The sequence below is a fragment of the Macaca nemestrina genome, chromosome 7, assembly GCF_043159975.1.
Source record: "Macaca nemestrina isolate mMacNem1 chromosome 7, mMacNem.hap1, whole genome shotgun sequence".
In the NCBI taxonomy this organism is placed as follows: Eukaryota; Metazoa; Chordata; class Mammalia; order Primates; family Cercopithecidae; genus Macaca; species Macaca nemestrina.
In genome coordinates, this window is record NC_092131.1 from 27037905 (window position 1) to 27056607 (window position 18703).

An 18703-nucleotide genomic window follows, 5' to 3' on the forward strand; every position below is an offset into this window, starting at 1 on the left:
AAGTAATGAAAATTTAACCAAATTAACATATGCTTTGTTATACTTTTATGGTAGTTTTTTTTCAAAATCTTTTATAATTTGTTACAATTTTCTCTATAATTCAAAACTTATTTAGGAATGTCTTTTGGTATTTTCAGAAATGTATGTATGCTTATTTTTAAATTCTTTATTGTTTTTAATTTAACTCCTTTGAAAGTTGTTGAAACTTCCATTTTGACCTAAGTCTATGATCAATTTTTTGTAAGTACTCCAGAGTAAGAAACAAATATTTTTCTGTGTTTTGGATGCAGAATTTTATGTGCTTGTACATGTCGTACATGCATACATACACACATATACATTTAACAGATCATTTGTGAATTTTGTTGTTCTGTTCTTCTGTTTTCTTAATAAATATATCAGTCTAAAGCTTCTCATAATTATAAAGATTATCAGTTTCTCCCTGTGATTTGTGTCAGTTTTCTTTTATCTGTTTTGTGCGTGTGGTATCTCATGTATAATTAAATTATTTCTTGGTCAATTATTTAAAAAATATTACCTGGTGTGCCTCTTGATTTTAACATTCTTAAGATTACCTTATTCATGGCATATCATTTTCCCCCTTTAATCTTTCCTTAGTATTTCCATTTTTCCATGTTTCTTACAAAATACCTTATTGCTTAAGTTAAAAATAACTTTATCTTATAAATTAATGGTTACTTTAGTCATTTTATACTTTCTGTGATTATTGGAATATTTTAAAGTGTTTTTATCATATTATTTTTTAAAATTTCTCTTTTTGTTTCTTTTTCCCATTTCTGTTTGGAATGGAATATGTTATATATTCATTTTGATACTTTCTGTTTGCTTTGGAGCTGTAAATTATATTTCTGTTCTTTTGATAGCTGTTCTAAAATTTTAAACATACAGTACTTATTAGTCTAAGATATCTATGTTCCAGCTACATTGTGTTTGTTTCAGTGTCTTACTGGAACATTTTTCTTCTGACTCGGTATAACTTCTCCCTTCTCATTCCTCAGGCTCAATTGTCACATCTTTAGGGAAAACTTTCCTGTTCCTCCTCCCCTTCTAAAATTGCCCCTTCAGCTCCATTGCTCACTATCATGTATCATATTACTCTATTTTTAAAAATAGCATTTAACACAAACTATAATTATTGTTTGTGTACTTGTGCTATTATATGCCTTTGCCAAAGAATGTAGACTCCATTGGAGGGGCTTTGTGCATCGCGTTTACCCTGGTTTCTGCAACATGTAGTACAGTGTTTATCACACAGAGCTCACTGAACAGGTGCTAAGGAAATTGATGTTTCCAAATGTAAATGATTGTTCAGCTGCATATAACATTCTTGATAAATTTCACTCCAAGAGTTTTATACCTTGTGCTACTCTACTGCTCTCATTCCTGAAGACAGAAAGTAAAAGTTAAACAATTTTAACTTATTTGAAGTTTAATTATATAGTAGTTACAATGATATAATCAAAATTCCACAAACATTCTTCAGGAATTCAATCGTAGTTAAATTAAACATAATTCAACTCTATAAAAATAACGTTTTCGTACAGTGGGTTGCTGGTTTTCAAACCATACTGACAACTTAATAAAGACAGCTGGATTTTTGATATCTTTGTGTTTAACAAAGTTTGAAAAAGAAATTTAGAATGGAGATGCCCAGATACATGCACTGTACATGTAGGCCTCTGTGATATATTAATTATGGATTTCTGAAGAGTGTTAATGTAGCTGTGTGAGCGTGGATAAACTGACACTTCATGGAACTGTTTCCTTTGTAAGTTGACAGCAAATGCTGATTGACTTTGGTTTTGAGACACTGCAAATAATGGACAGAAAGAATTTTTAAAAAGACTTTGCAGATACAATTCCTTTTTTGTGTGTGTTTTTCTGAATGCTTGTAAGGGCAAGCTCTTTTAATTTAGGTTTCCACATAATTTGCATTAAATATTTTAAATAAATTGATACAAGTCATAGAATACTTGATAGGGAATTACTACATGTTTTGACCACTAGTCGTCAGTATTGAACCATTAATTGTGACGTAGTAGGCAGTGTTTATTAAAGTTGGCCAAGTTTACTGAAAAACAATTATTTACAGTGTGTATACTCTCAACTCTTAGGGCTTTCTGAAAGTGTACTTGGCACTAGCCTCAGAAATGAAAAAAATCTAGTTATTTAACTATCCGTTATTAAAAATTTAAATTTGAAACGGTGTTACTCTCCACTATTAAAAAGTATGACACATTGTGTATTTTATGTGAAGACACCTGCTGTATTTATCGTGAAAACTGTCGTTTCTGTGCCTTTGTATTATAGTTTCATGCTTCCTCTTCAGGGTTACAGGTTTTTCCCTTCTTCCTTCCTCCTTCCCTCCTTCCCTCTATGGAAGAAAACTATTTATATCTAGTAAAACAGGTTATAATTTGATATGAGCATTTATTTCACGGGAATCATATATTCCCATTCCCTTTTCCACTTTTAATATTTCGAAGCTGTGCATGCAGCATTTTCCAAAAGATGCTTTCTCTAAATATGCATCTTATATAGACCTAAACCTCTTTCTCCTAATTATTATTTTCTTGTTTTTGCTGGTGATTTCCTTTTGTACACTGTTGTCCACCCACCCAATTGTATTTGTTTTCTATTGGTGTTCTGTCAGATAGTGTATCCAACAGATAGAATATCCTTTGCCTGTTTTTTTCTTTAGTTGTTAGAAAAGCATTTTTTTTATAGCTCTCATGACTCATTGCATTTTTATAGCTCTCATGACTCATTGCATTTCTAGTTAATTTGTATTTCTATTAAGTACCCCAAATCCCTTTTTACAAAATATTAAAGTTGTGGTATTAATTATTTATTGCTCAAAAAACGAGTAACTGTTAAGGTTATTTCTAATATACGTTTGTCCATACTGTGGTCAAGTATTAGGATAGTATTTAGAACTATAACCTTATTATCTCATCATTTAATGGATCTTGTATGGTTATGAGAAAAAGTTACAGTTTTATGTTTATTATGCGAGAATGATATCCTGAAGCTTTCCACACCAGTGTTAGTCTTGGATGGGGAATCAAGTTACAGTGATGCTGTGATTCAAAGCCACAAAGTGTGGGCGAACTTGGGTCTCTGGAGCTCCCAGTTTCCAGTTCTTTCTCCTCCTGACCTGTGAACTTGTTTGGAAGGTACAAAATCTTACCCTTTTTGTGTGGTTTATTGAAATAAGTAGCTCATGTATTTCTTCTTAAACATTTAGAAAACCATCTTGATAAAATAATTTGTTTTATATTTTAAAACCTTTATATGTTTCCTTTATGTCCTTGCCTTTCCTTTTCTCCTGTTCTATACACCAAGTCTATCATTAAATTTTGTCAGCTCTATTTTAAAAATATTTTTTTAAATTGGAAACTATTCATCTCCTACCACTACATCTCCTCTCTTGCTCGGGCTAATGCCATAGCCTCCTTGCTTCCATTCTTACCTCCTTGTGATCTTTTACAGAATCAGATAATGTCACATCTTTCTTCAAGACCCTTCAATGGTTTCTTTTCTTTTTTTTTGAGACAGTCTCACTCTGTTGCCCAGGCTAGAGTGCAGTGGCATGATCTTGGCTCACTGCAGCCGCCACCTCCCGGGTTCAAGTGATTCTTATGCCTCAGCCTCCCAAGTATCTGGGATTACAGGCATGTGCCACAATGTCCGGCTAATCAGTGGTTTATTTATAGAAATAGAGCCCCTCTGATCTGGTTTCTGAATTCCTCTCACCCTAATTTTCTTTCTTTCCTCCTTTTTTTTTTTTTTTTTTTTTGAGATGTAGTCTCCTTCTGTCTCCCAGGCTGGAGTGCAGTGGCACAATCTTGGCTCACTGCAGCCTCTGCCTCCTGGGTTCAAGCGATTCTCTGCCTCAGCCTCCTGAGTAGTTGGAAATACAGGCATGCACCACAACACCCAGCTAATTTTTTTTTGTATTTTAAGTAGAGAATGGAGTTTCGTCATGTTGACCAGGCTGGTCTCAAACTCCTGGCCTCAAGTGTTTCTCCCGCCTTGGCCTCTCAAAGTGCTGGGATTAAAGGCGTGAGCCACCACGCCTAGCCCCTAATTTTCTATCGTTGTTCTTCTTGCCAACTGTAGGCCAACCATCCTGGCCGTCTTGCTTTTCCATGGATATACCAGGTACCTCCTCCTCCTGGACATTTGCACTTTCTGTTCCCACAGCTAAGAATTTTCAGCTCTGAAACAATTGTACAGTTTGTACCCTCATGTTCAGAACTCGACTTCAGAAAGCCCTTATTGACTATCATAGATAAAATACTCCTTCACTCCTGAGCCCCTTGCACTGTTGTATGTTTTCTTAACACTTTCGTTATCTGTCAACCGTCTGTCCCTTGACCAGAATGCAGGCTTTATGAAGGTAGGGACTTACCTGTTTTGCTCGTTGCTGTATCCCCAGTACCAAGACCAGTGCTTAGTATAGAGTAGGGGCCCAGTAAGTGTTTCTTGAAGGAATGAATGAATAAATATTGCATACTATATAGTAACTATTCATTCAGTAAAATATTCATTTGGCCAATACTATCATGTACCTAATACCTATACATTCAGGTACTGTGCTGGGGACTAGGGATTTAAAGATGCCTAAAATACTGTCTCACCTTTTAGGGACTCCTAGTTTAGTTGAGGAAATAGAGATATTAACTGTCATTGTAATGCAGTAAGGGCATTATTCCACATTTGTGTAGTCTATAGAATATCTCAGAGGGGAAATAATTACCTCTACATGGCCCCTTGGGAAACGTTTGGGTGAGAGAGGTGGCATTTTTGCTAAGACTGTGTTTTTACATTATTTTAGGAAATTCTTCATGAATGTGATTCTGCCCCATTACTTGTTGTTACATGTCAAGCACTTTACCAGTCAATGGCTGAAACACATAAATTTTGACTATCATTTTGATTCAAACTATTGCTCTTCGTCCTATCATCATACATCATGCTAATTATTTTCTTCTTTGTATTTGTTACTTGTGGTAACAAATAACAATTTTTTTCTTTGCAAGGATGAAATAAACGCTGTTCTCTCTTCTCTATAAGACTGTGAGAGAGCCATTAATGTCAACATGCTGATAAAAAGGAAATGGATGGTGAAGAACGATTGACTATTATAAGATTTAGTTTTCAAAGGCGTTTGAATGCTATTTGACACAGCTTGAAACATGCAGGTCTGAGACACATCATGCTCTTCAGTCGCCTTTTTAGTCTTTTTCTTGATTTCCATCCTTGCCCCCTTATTCCACCTCTTACAGATGACACTAAAACACTTTTAATACTTTTTTCAGTGAAAGATATTTTTCCCCCCAAAGCTTCTATAGAAGAGAATTCTGAAGAGACCTTGGAGGAGGTCTCTTTCAACCTTGTACTTGATATTTGAATTTCCATTTACAGAGCAAGCTAGCTTCTTAGATATTTTAGAGTGTCTCCACAAGCTATATTATCTTTGTAGTATTGGGAAATCGTTGGCTGGATTAAAGAATATTCCAGTTTCATAATCTATTTCAGTGGCCTAGTATTGAATAATGATAAAACAATAGTTGAAAGTTTAGAAATGTATCCTACATCATAGAAGCAGTAGCATGCCAGCTGTTAGCTTTTGAATTCATTGAAGGGTGCAGTTTTATGAGATGATGTATAAATGTAAGTTGTCGTGAAGTTCTTATTATCTGATTTCTATATAATTAACATGTCATGTCTTCTGAAGCTTTTTACTGTATTAAGACAATAATACTAAGGGCTATTAATTATTAAATGCTTGCAGTGTACTTTCTGCTCCATTCAGTTCCTCATTTTAACGGTCTTTCTCCAAAATTCTACCATGTATGTTATCTTACACTTTCTTATTTAAGTATTTTTGTAAAATGTGTGTTTTTCAGGATGTCTTCCTGGGTTGATAAATTTGCTTATAGGTTCCTTGATCCTACCATCCTATTAACCATGAGCTAGTCCCCATATGATTTTTTTCTTCTTTTCTCTCTTCTTTCCCCACTGGTAACTACTGGGATTATATTCACTTTCTGGGTTCTCGAAGAGTCATTACTTATTCTATTATGGCCTCTGACTTCTTTCTTTATTCTACTTAGTATTTCAGCATATGTGTAAGTGTTCTTGTAAAGCACTTGTAATTCTATTGGGGAATAGTAGAAGTTTATACGATAGATAAATACTCTTATTGCTACTGTGAGTTGTGTTTAAGCCTGACACATATTTTATGTTCATACCACATATTACTATATCTCAAAGTATGTTTAATCACTTCTACTTTGCTATGTGTACTTATATGTTCTTGCCAATATTGTCATTGTAAATTATAACAAATAAGACTAGCATGAATCTGTGTGAGTCACTTTTTGCAGCACCATATGCAAATAGACATTTAATGCTGTTAATGCTATGATGATGATGAAAAATGTCTGCTGCTCCTGTTGACTGAACAGCTGCCTGACAATAGACTGAGATTTTCTGTGTGCAGGACTTGTTCAATTTCTATGTTATGCTTTTCTTGAAGAGTGGAATGTTTCTGTCTATGTTTTCAGTGAATTTATGCTAGGCCATCTGTTTATAAAGCCCATTTCCATCATTATCAATTAATATTTATTGGGCAACTACTGAGTGCATAGTAATATTGTACAAACAAAAACCATTTTGCTACAGATAGACTTATTCATTGACTTAGTACTGTTTTATTTTTATTAGAAAATAGTGAAAAACAAAAAAATCCTCCTAAATCCAAAGGCATAAAATAACATCCTCTAACTCTGGACACTGAAAGATGTTGTATATTTACAGAGCTTTCTGTTCAAAGATATACAACTTGAGAAATTCTAAATTAAATTTCCATGATTATCTATGATCTTCTATTTGTCAACAATCCTAACTCAGTGGTCCTGCATTTAGAAAGTCAAATGAAGTATTATATTACTGTGGATTTCTAATAAAACTATGCATCTCTTTTTGAGAGCAAACTACTCAGATAAAAACAGACCTTCTACTAGGAGCATTTGTTTTTTGATTTTGAAGGAAATCCTGGAAAGTGCACTTGTTGGGCTCACATTTAACTTTACTTGCAAGATTTTTATGAAGTTAAAGATTGCATAAAAATATAATCTGTTCCAGTAAAAGCAATGGCATGTTAGGGAATAATACTCATTACCATTGTTGCTTTTGAATTAAAGAAGTTAAAAGACTTGTATGTCTTTTTAGCATATTGGCTTTTTTATGAAGTAATTAAGGTTTTGTTTTGCAGATTGGCAAGTTTACAACATTTGAAGAATGAAATCCTGACACTAGTCAACAGGGGTTTTATCTTTGAGTTATTATTGTAGTCATGGTATTGAATTTTTGCAGATTCATTCATAATCTCTGGTCTAGTTAGCCTTCTGTGAGGCCCTTGGCTAGGTTTAGGGTAAAGATTGTGTCCACGAAACAGAGCAAAGGGAATTCGTGACTGAACCCTTGACCTTGTTTGGGTTCGTTGACACTGGGTGCCCTAAACAGTGGTAGATTCCGTAGGTATGGGCATAGTGGAACCAAGAAGTTTGTTTGTTCACTGGGGAAAATAGGTCAGTAAAAAACATCCATCTCTTCCACCAAGATAATTCCTATAAGAGCCCTTGTGTATTTTTGGGATTCTTGAAATAATAAACATCTTATTAGAAGAGAAAAAAAAAATCTAAGCCATTCTTAAAATAAAACCTTGAGCTTTATGTTTAAATACCACAGATATCTTTAAGGAATGTTATTAAGGATTACTATTACTATCAGAAATAGTATTTAACTTATGATCGATCCTACTTAACTACATGATATTGGATATTACCCTTTGAACAAGAGGAATTGTTGTGTTTTGTGACTTATGTGCTTACCATTTCCATCTGGAAAATACACACAGTTCAGTTCGTACCAAGATTTTTGAATTTCTTCCTTACTTTGATATCCCTTAAGTTTGTGTGGTATCATAATAGTTTCAGTATTGAATTCCTTTTGGACTTCTATCAAGCATTTCTACTTTTCACCTACCAAAGTGTGTGGTGTGTGTGGTTTTTTTTTTTTTGTTTGTTTTGTTTTTTTTTTTTTTTTTGAGACGGAGTCTCGCTGTGTCGCCCAGGCTGGAGTGCAGTGGCCGGATCTCAGCTCACTGCAAGCTCTGCCTCCCGGGTTTTTACGCCATTCTCCTGCCTCAGCCTCCCGAGTAGCCGGGACTACAGGCGCCCGCCACCTCGCCCGGCTAGTTTTTTGTATTTTTTAGTAGAGACGGGGTTTCACCGTGTTAGCCAGGATGGTCTCGAACTCCTCACCTCGTGATCCGCCCGTCTCAGCCTCCCAAAGTGCTGGGATTACAGGCTTGAGCCACCGCGCCCGGCCGGTGTGTGTGGTTTGTTTTATTTTTTATTTTTTTAGTTGTAGTTGTTGTAGAATTTCCTTTCCTTGGTCATGGCTGAAAAATAAATTTCTTTGAACAATTTAAGTAATATCCACTTAGCTATTTTTAAATTAGATATTGGTTCAGGGATTTAGAATATGAATGCATTGTTTTTTTTTTTTTTTTGCCTTGAAAAGAAACTTAATTTTTTTTGTTTTGGTTTTTGTTGGCACAGATAATCCCCAACTGGATGAACTTAAAGGCTAAAATTTTCCATTACTTTAGCTAGTTCTCATGGGGGAGGAATCTCTAACTTGATTTGGGAAAAGCATAATTTAGAAATTCAAAGAACATGACAAAAAAAGTATGTGTTAATATAAATGAGTAGTACATGTTCTTAGCAATAAAATCCTGCTGTATTATGCATATAGAGTCCTTTTAAATATATGTATTATTTTATTAATGTTTTATGCCTTTGGACCTGTGTTTCGGCAAAGTCCAAAAAGAATTTTTGAGATAGACATCAGATTTCCATCTTAAAAAAATTTTAATTAAATAAAGTTTCCATGATAGTGTTTTATACATACTCAGTACTAGAGTTAATGGAGTTTTTGCTCGATTGAAAGTGTCCTTAACGCTACCTTAAAATTTTAATATACATAAATATAAACAACATATAACTTCAGTTTATAGCTCATGTGGTCTAATTTGGATTGGAATCACATTATATTCTGTTAAGCTTAAAATATTTGTCCACTGGCTTTTATTTTCTACCCATGTGAAGAGTTTAATTACAAAATATAGTCAGAACAATGATTTTCTAGTGTTTAGTGATATAACTTCTTCATTTTTTATTGTTACTGGAAAAAAATCTGATTTGATAATTTGTACCTTCAAGTAAATGATGTTGACTGTTTAATATGAGCACATACTTGTTTTTCTGTAGTGTTGTTAGTTTACCAGTAAATGATCTACAAGTTCTTGCCCTTGTGACCAAAGGCGTGCAATTGTAGCACTGCTGAGTGATTAGGATAAGTTGGGATAGGTTATGTTTATAATTTTTCTCCGGAAATTTCATTGGCCTGTGTGGGAATTAACATGTGATTTTTTATTTCATTCCCATGCCATCATTCTTAACCAAGCTTGCTGGTCCATTTAAAGCAGACAAAGGGCCTTTAATTCCCTATTTGTTCTACATCTTGGAGTGTGTTGTCTGTTAGAGCCTCTTGATAAACATGCTTGTTGTCAATGTGGTAGAGATTTTTATGGTTAAGTGAGAGGTCTACAAACATTTTTCTTTTCCCCTTTTTACTACTCTCTGAAAGGAAAAGCTACATTTTTTTTAAACTATATATAACTATGAGAGTTTAGAATCGCCTACTTCTAAGGAAATGCAGTAGTACGATACACGATACGACACACTTAAGGGAAAGAAGAAAAATTGTTGTTATTAAAGATTTAAATGTGCCCCGGGGACCCTCTATTAAGGCTCAGTGTTGTTGCTGTGATCTTGAACATGTAAAAGACAATCTAAATCCTGGAGCAGGGCACATGATAGCTTTTAGCTAAACTGCTCTTAGGAAACAAACAAGCTTTCAAGAACAAAATAACGTAATTATTGAAATTCATTGACATGTGAATTTTTTTTCTTCTTTTATAACTGCTTTTACTGGGTCAGTTTTAATATAATTCTAAGTTGCTTGTTTTAAGTCAAATGGAAAAGAAATCCAGTGCAGGCTTACACCCTTAAAAAAAGGTAGTAAATTAGTTAACGTTTATTATTAAGGTTTAAAGAAATGGCTTGTAATTTTGATTTGGTTAATTTAAAAATGTCTCTCTTTGAGTATTGTTTGTGTTTTCAGTGTTTACAGGTGCATCAACATATATTTAATGGGCCTTAAGTGTTAGCTTTTCCTTGTCTTTCGTTTTAAACTAAATAATGTAGAAAAACCGATTCAGTATTCTAGGCTAGAGTATTGCATTTGTGTTTACTTGTTTACTGACTCATGGTATATAGAAAGCAGAGCTAGTGTTCAAACTTAATGGCATTTCTAGATGATATAGTGGAAATGTAGTAATTTGCTTTGGATTGTTCCTTAGTATCTCACTTTTGCTCCTTATTGAAAACAATAGAATTTAAGTTATCATTCACAAAAATTTTTTAAAACTTATATATACTTAGAATAAAAGGAGAAATTGAAAAAAGGAGACTATTAAATACAGTTTTAGGCAGCAAGTAGAGCTATAATAGAAAAGTACATTATTTTGGAAAATCAATATGATAAATAACTTATTAGATGTTGTAAGGGGAAAGCAAGGAAGAAAGGAGTAGCACAATATTATTTTAGCAAATTTCTAAGTATCCAAGAGAATTAGAGTTTCTTTTATTCAACCAACTTAAATATAGAAGTTTTGATTTTTTTTATTTAATTTTTTTTGAGGATCTCACTCTGGTACCCAGTCTATTACTGTTACCAATAATAATAGTTGCATTTTATTGCACATTTGCTGGGAGCCAGACATTGCTTTATGTGCTCTACAGATTTCAAACCATTGAGTTTTCATCATTACCCTTTAAGTTTTGTATTATTATATCAATATGAAGAAGCAGTATACTCAGTTGTTAAGAGGCAGGCAGCCATAATCTGTGTCCTGTCTCTGTCACTAAGTAGGTGAGTGACGTTAGGCAAATGATTCAACTCCTTGTGCTCCAGTTTCCCCTTTAATAAAATGGGCTGGGAATAATAATAATTCATAGAATCATCATGAGGAGTAAATGTATATTTTGAATATATGTAATATATTTATTTATTATATGTAAGGAGAAGAAGAATGCCTGGACATACTAAACACTGTAAAAGTGTGATAATATTGTTATTCTCAAATCAAAATTATTTTTCATTTTGTTGATGCTTCTCTGCCTCATTACTCAATTTCTGTTTGAGAGTAGGAATTATGGCAGAGGGAGCTGAAATTGATTGAGTATACTTGCATCAAAGCACTTTTTAACATATTTTGCTGTTTGCCTAAAAATTGGTTTTCTGTTGATCTTGTTGGAAAAGCTTCTGGCAACTTGGCTTTTCACAAGTCGTATGGACTTTACACATACCCCTTGCTAAGTCTACACACTAAAATTGTTAAAAATATTTTTTAAGCGAATGGAATGCATTTCAGATATTATGAAAGACAGTTCCAAGTATAATTTTCCCCTTTAAGTTTAATTTTGTTTTAACGTAGAAACAAACCAAACACTTTTATAGTTAGCTTTTGAAATGTGTATTTTCTTAAAGTTCTTTTTCCTCATTTTATTAAAGAGGGGAAACTGTAGAAAAGAATATTTGTTTCCAAGAAAAGTGTTAGCTATCTAGGCCCTCTAAATAATGTAATAAAATTCCCAAAGATGGGGAAAAAAAGGAAATTAAGTGAATATTAATTAGGATGATCAGGAATTGCTTATTGTTTATATTTTGTTCCCACTGAAGTGTTCTTAGGGTTACAGTGAATGAGCAGGTTATAATTTATAGATTTTGTGTAACTTATATCCATGTCTTCCTCAGCCCTAATACATAATAAATTCTAGTAGTGACTTTCAGTTTTGTACATATTTTGGAGTAATTTTTTTTTCCCACCTCTTTCATTCTAGGCACTAAAGAAACAAGAAGCTAAAGCAGATGAGCATGAGGGGGCAATAAAAAATAAGCTAATACAAACTGAAACTGAGAAGAATCAAGTAAGATTTTAAAAGTTATCTTTCAAAGAATAAAGTGGTTTGGGGCCAATGGTATTTGTTGAGTGCCTTGAAAAGTGTCCCCAGGATCCTTTAGAACACTGTGAATTCTTTATCTTTCTATGTGGAGTCAATTGGTTCAACAGCTCTTCTGCTTGCTAGGACTTACTCTTGGAAACAGAGAAGCAAGTTGTTTGCTACCTTGTCATCTATGACCACTCTGCCTTCTGAGAGGTGAATTAAACTTTACCTTTTCTTGTTGGAAACATTTAAAGAACTTGACTTTGTTGCAGGGTTAGAAAAGACCTGTCATTTGGAGACTGAATATTTTGGTTATATTCATTTTCATTATAGTGGACAGATACAGTAAGCAGCCCAGTTCTGAAAGCATTCTCTATTTCTATTCAATTAAATTAAATATCAACGACCTTTGACCTATGTTCATGTTTATGAACTGTGTGTTCATGTCTATGAGCACGTAGAGCTTAGCACTTTAGAGTTAGAAAGGAATTCAGAGGCCAAACAACTCTTCCTTAATTTGTGAATAAGTAGATTTAAGGATGAGCTCAAAGTAATGGAAGGTGAAGTGAAAATTTGCCCTGTTCTTTACTCCATATTGCTTTTTTCTACCTACCATTGCCTTTTTTATTTTATTTCACCAACTCATGTAAAGGCAGCTTCCCTGCTGCTTTCAGGGTAAGCGAAGTATGTTAGGTCATCAAATTTGCCCTTTGGGAGTTGTGATGTTGAAATTACACAGGGATTATGACCAATATGGGCTTTGGTTGATTTCAAAGTCATTTTGCTTCAATTATGATTTCTTCACTCTATTTCTCCATAGAGACTAAAGAATAGGTCAGACAGTATTTTATGTGGATTCTGTGATCCCCACATATACTTTACTTTTTTAAAAATATGACATTTGTTTTATGAGCCACATGTATAATTTTAAAAAAATTATATACTGAGATTTAAAGATATATTTTGAAATAATTATAGATTTATAGGATATTGTAAAACAAGATGCACAGAGAGGTCCCATGCACCCAGTTTCCCTCAGTGGTAACATTTTGCATAATTGCCATTCAATATCAAAACCAGGAAATTGTTGGTGCAATCTACTTAGTTTATACAGATTTCACCAGCTTTATATATACTCATTTGTGTTTTGTGTGTTTGTGTGTGTGTGTGTGTGTGTGTGTGTGAAGTTCAATCCATTTTTATCTTGTATAGATTCTTGTTACCACTACCACCATCAGGACACAGAACTGTTCCATCACCACAAGACTCTCTCATGTTCTTTCATAAGCACACCTACCACATGTGCAATTATTAAAGGATTAATATACAGATAGCAGTTGTTCAATTGAAATGATAATTTAGAATAAGTACTACAAATCTAAGCACTTACGAGCGTCTTAATATAAATGTGCGATTTTTATAAAACTACCTTAATGTTACAGAATGCAAATAAGTCTAGCGCATATAAGGTCTAAATTTTTAAGAAACTTGTGTTCTATCCTATTACATATTTCAGCTTGAAATCATCTAGGCATGTTAGGAGTTTGTAGAATATTTAGTCACTTAACTGGTCACATTTTTTTTTTTTTTTTTTTTTTTTGAGACGGAGTCTCGCTCTGTTGCCCAGGCTGGAGTGCAGTGGCGCGATCATGGCTCACTGCAAGCTCCGCCTCCTGGGTTCACGCCATTTTCCTGCCTCAGCCTCCTGAGTAGCTGGCACTACAGGCGCCCATCACCACGCCTGGCTAATTTTTTGTATTTTTAGTAGAGGTAGGTTTTCACCATGTTAGCCAGGATGGTCTCGATCTCCTGAACTGGTCACATTTTTTATCGATATTTATCTCATGGCAGTATCATTAAGGAAATTTTAAATGTCTTATTCTGAATTTAGACATTTAAAAATTTAAGGAATGTCTTATGAATATTAGAAATATTAGGAATGTAGGAAATCACCAATTAAATGAAACTTTTGAGTTATTGGGTCCCTGCCGTTTTTATTCTAATTTAGTTAATTTGACACTACATTTTCTAATTTAAAGAAAAAAATTGCCTTAGAATTTAGATTAAAGTGATTTAGAACTGGAAGGGATCTCAGAGACTGTTTAATATAAAATTTTTATTTTAGAGATGACAGAACGGAGGCCTAAGGAGAAGAGACTGGGACTGACTCACAGTTGAGATGAAACGTACTAGATCCTGACTTCCTGAGGCCTGGTCTAGTTCACTTCATGTTGTACGATTAACGTTATTTTTTTATTTTATTTTATTTTTTTTTGAGACGGAGTCTCGCTCTGTCGCCCAGGCTGGAGTGCAGTGGCCGGATCTCAGCTCACCGCAAGCTCCGCCTCCCGGGTTCACGCCATTCTCCTGCCTCAGCCTCCCGAGTAGCTGGGACTACAGGCGTCCGCCACCTCGCCCGGCTAGTTTTTTGTATTTTTTAGTAGAGACGGGGTTTCACCGTGTTAGCCAGGATGGTCTCGATCTCCTGAACTCGTGATCCGCCCGTCTCGGCCTCCCAAAGTGCTGGGATTACAGGCTTGAGCCACCGCGCCCGGCCGATTAACGTTATTTTAATGGAAGTATTGATATATGTTCATAGTGAGAGATTTATTCTTTTATGTTAGCTGTAAATGTCTTCTGAAAACTTTTCCACTTTTCTCCTTTTAAACTGTGCCCGTAATAATTTAGTTATCTTCTATTCCATTGGACATTTTTATTTATCCTTTGTTGAAACTCTAGCTTGAACAGGAATTGGAGCTATCTCGAAAGTTATTGAATCAATCTGAAGGCAGCCGAGAAACACTTTTGCATCAGGTAAGTCTGTGCAAGTTATTATAATATACTTTTACATTAAATCAGGATTGAGTAGCTCTATTTAAATGTCTTTGTGAAAGGAAAAAAAAAAAACTAGGTCTAGAAAAAAATGTGTTCCTAAGGAATGTATATTAGCACACTAAGCAAAAGATAAAATTCTTTCAGGGAAATTCAGAGAAAGCTAGTACAAACATCAGCCAAAGTCCCCACTGTGTTGGTGTATCTTGCTGATTGCTGCTACAACTTACTACTTATCTCTCTTAGCATGAGCAGTGTAAAAGTAAGACTGAATGTATAAGATAAAATTTTCCCAGGAGCTTAATTTTATTCCAGGAGGCATTGGGAAGTAAAGGAAGAAGTAAACTACATAAAACAGACCTTTGCATGTTTATGTTACTTTGAATAACATTATTGTCTTTAATTCATGTTTTCAAGATACTGCTTGACCCTTTTAAACCAAAGATAAGGCTTATTTTATTTTATTTTTTTTGAGACGCAGTCTCACTCTGTTGCCAGGCTGGACTGCAGTGGCGCAATCTCGGTTCACCACAACCTCCGCCTCCCGGGCTCAAGTGATTCTCCTGCCTCAGCCTCCCAGTAGCTGGGATTACAGGCATGAGCCACCACACCTGGCTAATGTTTTGGTTTTTTTTTAGTAGAGACGGGATTTCACCATGTCGGTCAGGATGGTCTCCATCTCCTGACCTCGTGATCCCCTGCCTCGGCCTCCCAAAATGCTGGGATTATAGGTGTGAGCCATTACACCTGGCCGATAAGGCTTAATTATTAAGTATAACATTTTGCATTCCATCAGCCCATAATGGGAGTTTGGTGCTTCTGATGTTTAAAGTTCAGTAACTTTAAATAACCATCTTACATACATTGAATAAGGGCATATGGGTTTCTAACTGCCTCTCTGTCTGTGTGTAATACAAACTGCAATTACACTTCCTTCTGTTTTGAAGTGTGTGTTATATAACTCACCTTCAGAATATGCTAGGGGTAGGCAAAGATGTCAGGCATTATAGATGTTCAGAAGGAGTATTACATTTTGACAATTGGTGCTGAAAATACAAGATAGCACCTGTTTTACAAAATCTTTGAAAATATTCGCTGACTTTGTTCTGCAGCCAGTGGTCACATGGAATTAATTTTGGCAGAGTTCAAACTTTCCTTTTTAGAAGTTTATATTTGTATTTAATTCCATTCTGATTTGTTTGGAACTCTGACTTATAATCTCCAGTTTCAGTTATGGAAGCAAGATATTTCTTTGTTTAGGTTGTCATTGTGATTTTAGCTGAATCTTTTTGTCACTGTTAACTTGTTTAATGGTCATTTGGAAGTACCTGCTATGGGCTAGGTAATTTGGCAGTCTAAGGATAGAAAGATAAATCAGTTTCTGACTTCAAGGAGTTTAGAGTTTATTCAACAGCATCTATTACATATTTATTTTGAGCATTATTTTAATATCAAAATATGCTAAATCATGATCATTTATCTTGAATTTGACAACCAATAGACCATGTTCACATGAAAGCAAATGGGTGAAAATAGAAAAATATAAAAACGTATAATACTTAATTGAAGTTGATTTGGGTTAATAGTAATGGAGTAGACTGAGGACAAAATAAGTGATTAAAAAAAAATCTGATCACATTCTTTGCCACAATGGACACAGAGAAGGAAAAACCATGCATTTATTCTTTGTGGAATAAATGAGAGGAATGAGGAAATGGAGCAGGAAACCGTTCCACTATGCTTGGAAGGAGATTAACCTGGATTCAATTTGCGTTTACAATAGCCCATTTGAAGTAGGTCTTTTACTGATTGTGAAAACTGATGTTTGATTTTTGACGATGTGTTTAGGTAGAAGAACTGCGTGCACAACTTACGAAAGCAGAGGGTGATCGAAAGGGTTTACAGCATCAAGTGTCTCAGATTTCCAAGCAACAGTCAAACTATCAGGATGAACAAGGGGAGGACTGGAGATTTAGGAGAGGTAAAATGTAGATTTGTACCTAATAATGTGATAATTTGTGTGGGGGCTTTTTGGTCTTTCTTAGAAAATACTTTACATCCTCAGAAATTGCGTTCCTTTGTGATGCTCATGTCATACTGTTTCTTGATCTATTAAAAAGTTTCTGGTAAGTTGATAATAATTTAGCATCATCCCATTTTAATATCTTCCCTGCTTGGTTCAAACCCATTTGGGTTATTAGACCTGCTTAACCATGGATGGTTTTCACTTAGAAGGAGCCTGCAAAAGCAGTAGTTTTTCCAGCCTCCTATTCCCATGCCCAAATATATGTGCTTATGTGTATGTATGTACCAGTCTTTGTACTTACACTGTAAATGTCGCTCTGTCTTTCACATTCTCTTATCTCAGTTTTCAATATAGGAGAAATTAAAGTTAATACCCCATCTTTTTTGTGATCTGGAGTTGGTGACAAAAATTAATTACAACTCAGTCGTAGCCATGAGCTGTATCACTGGCTCTTAATGTGGATTAGGAACACTTTGTGTTTGAAAAATATTAGGATACCTTCTCAGTGGAGGTGTTAATTTAAATTATGGAATTTAATGACTGGATGTATGTTCAGGCTTAATACTGATAATATTGAGATTATATAATGGTTTCTATTAGGTGAGTTCACATTGCTCAGCTTCTATATTATTCCAATAATGAGGCTTCCTACTCAAATGCTCAAAATATTGGTGAAATTTTTTCAAGTGTTTGATGTAGTATTAAATTCAGGGAAGGTAAATATTGCCCCAGGCTTTCCAAATACATCTCCATATGTTGCCTAAGCTAGAATTTCCACATTGCCAGAAAATAATCAATGGATGACAAATTTTGGCAAACCTATTCTAATATATATATATATATATATATATATATATATATTTTTTTTTTTTTTTTTGAAACAGAGTCTCGCTCTGTTGCCCAGACTGGAGTGCAGTGGTGCAATCTCAGCTTACTGCAAGCTCTGCCTCACGGGTTCACGCCATTCTCCTGCCTCAGCCTCTTGAGTAGCTGGGACTACAGATTCCCGCCACCACGCCCAGCTAATTTTTTTTTTTTTTTGGTATTTTTAGTAGAGATGGGGTTTCATCGTGTTAGCCAGGATGGTCTCAATCTCCTGACCTCATTATCTGCCCACCTCAGCCTCCCAAAGTGCTGGGATTACAGGCGTGAGCTACCACGCCTGGCCTCTAATTAATATATTTTCTTAGTCTGTTTTGTGTTACACTAAAGGAATACCTGAGGCTGGATAATTTACAAAGAAAATAGCTTTATTTAGATCACAGTTCTGTAGGCTGTACCAGAAGCATGGCTCTAGCATCTGCTTGAATTCTGGGGAGGAGTTTTGTGCTGCATCAAAACAATGTAAAGGGGGTCAATTGGGGAGTGGGGATGTGTAAAGGGGGACCAAATTTAAGGGATGTCGTGGAGTTCTGAAAACTCACTCTTGTCTGAACTAATCAATTCCCTTGAGAACCAATCCAGCCTCAGGAGAGCAAGAACTCACTCACTACTACAATAAGGGCACCAAGCCATTCATGAGGGACCTGTCTCCATGACCCAAACACCTCCCACTAGGCCCCATCTCCTAACAGCCATAGTTGGGATAATATTTCACCACGAGGTTTGGTGAGGACAAATAAACTATATCCAAACCTTAGCATATTTTTATTTGTATGCCATTAAGTTTCATTAA

General features: G+C 34.9%; 1 protein-coding gene across 14 annotated transcripts in view; it reads left to right on the top strand.

Moving 5' to 3' along the window:
• Positions 1-18703, top strand: part of LOC105467643 (centrosomal protein 128) — a 458395-nt gene that overhangs the window by 88413 nt on the left and 351279 nt on the right. For all 14 annotated transcript variants that reach the window (XM_071099786.1, XM_071099789.1, XM_071099780.1 and 11 more), the window contains 3 exons: positions 12066-12152; positions 14910-14984; positions 16851-16983. In XM_071099786.1, coding sequence (XP_070955887.1) covers positions 12066-12152; positions 14910-14984; positions 16851-16983 — 295 coding nt within the window. The remainder of the gene's footprint in view (positions 1-12065; positions 12153-14909; positions 14985-16850; positions 16984-18703) is intronic.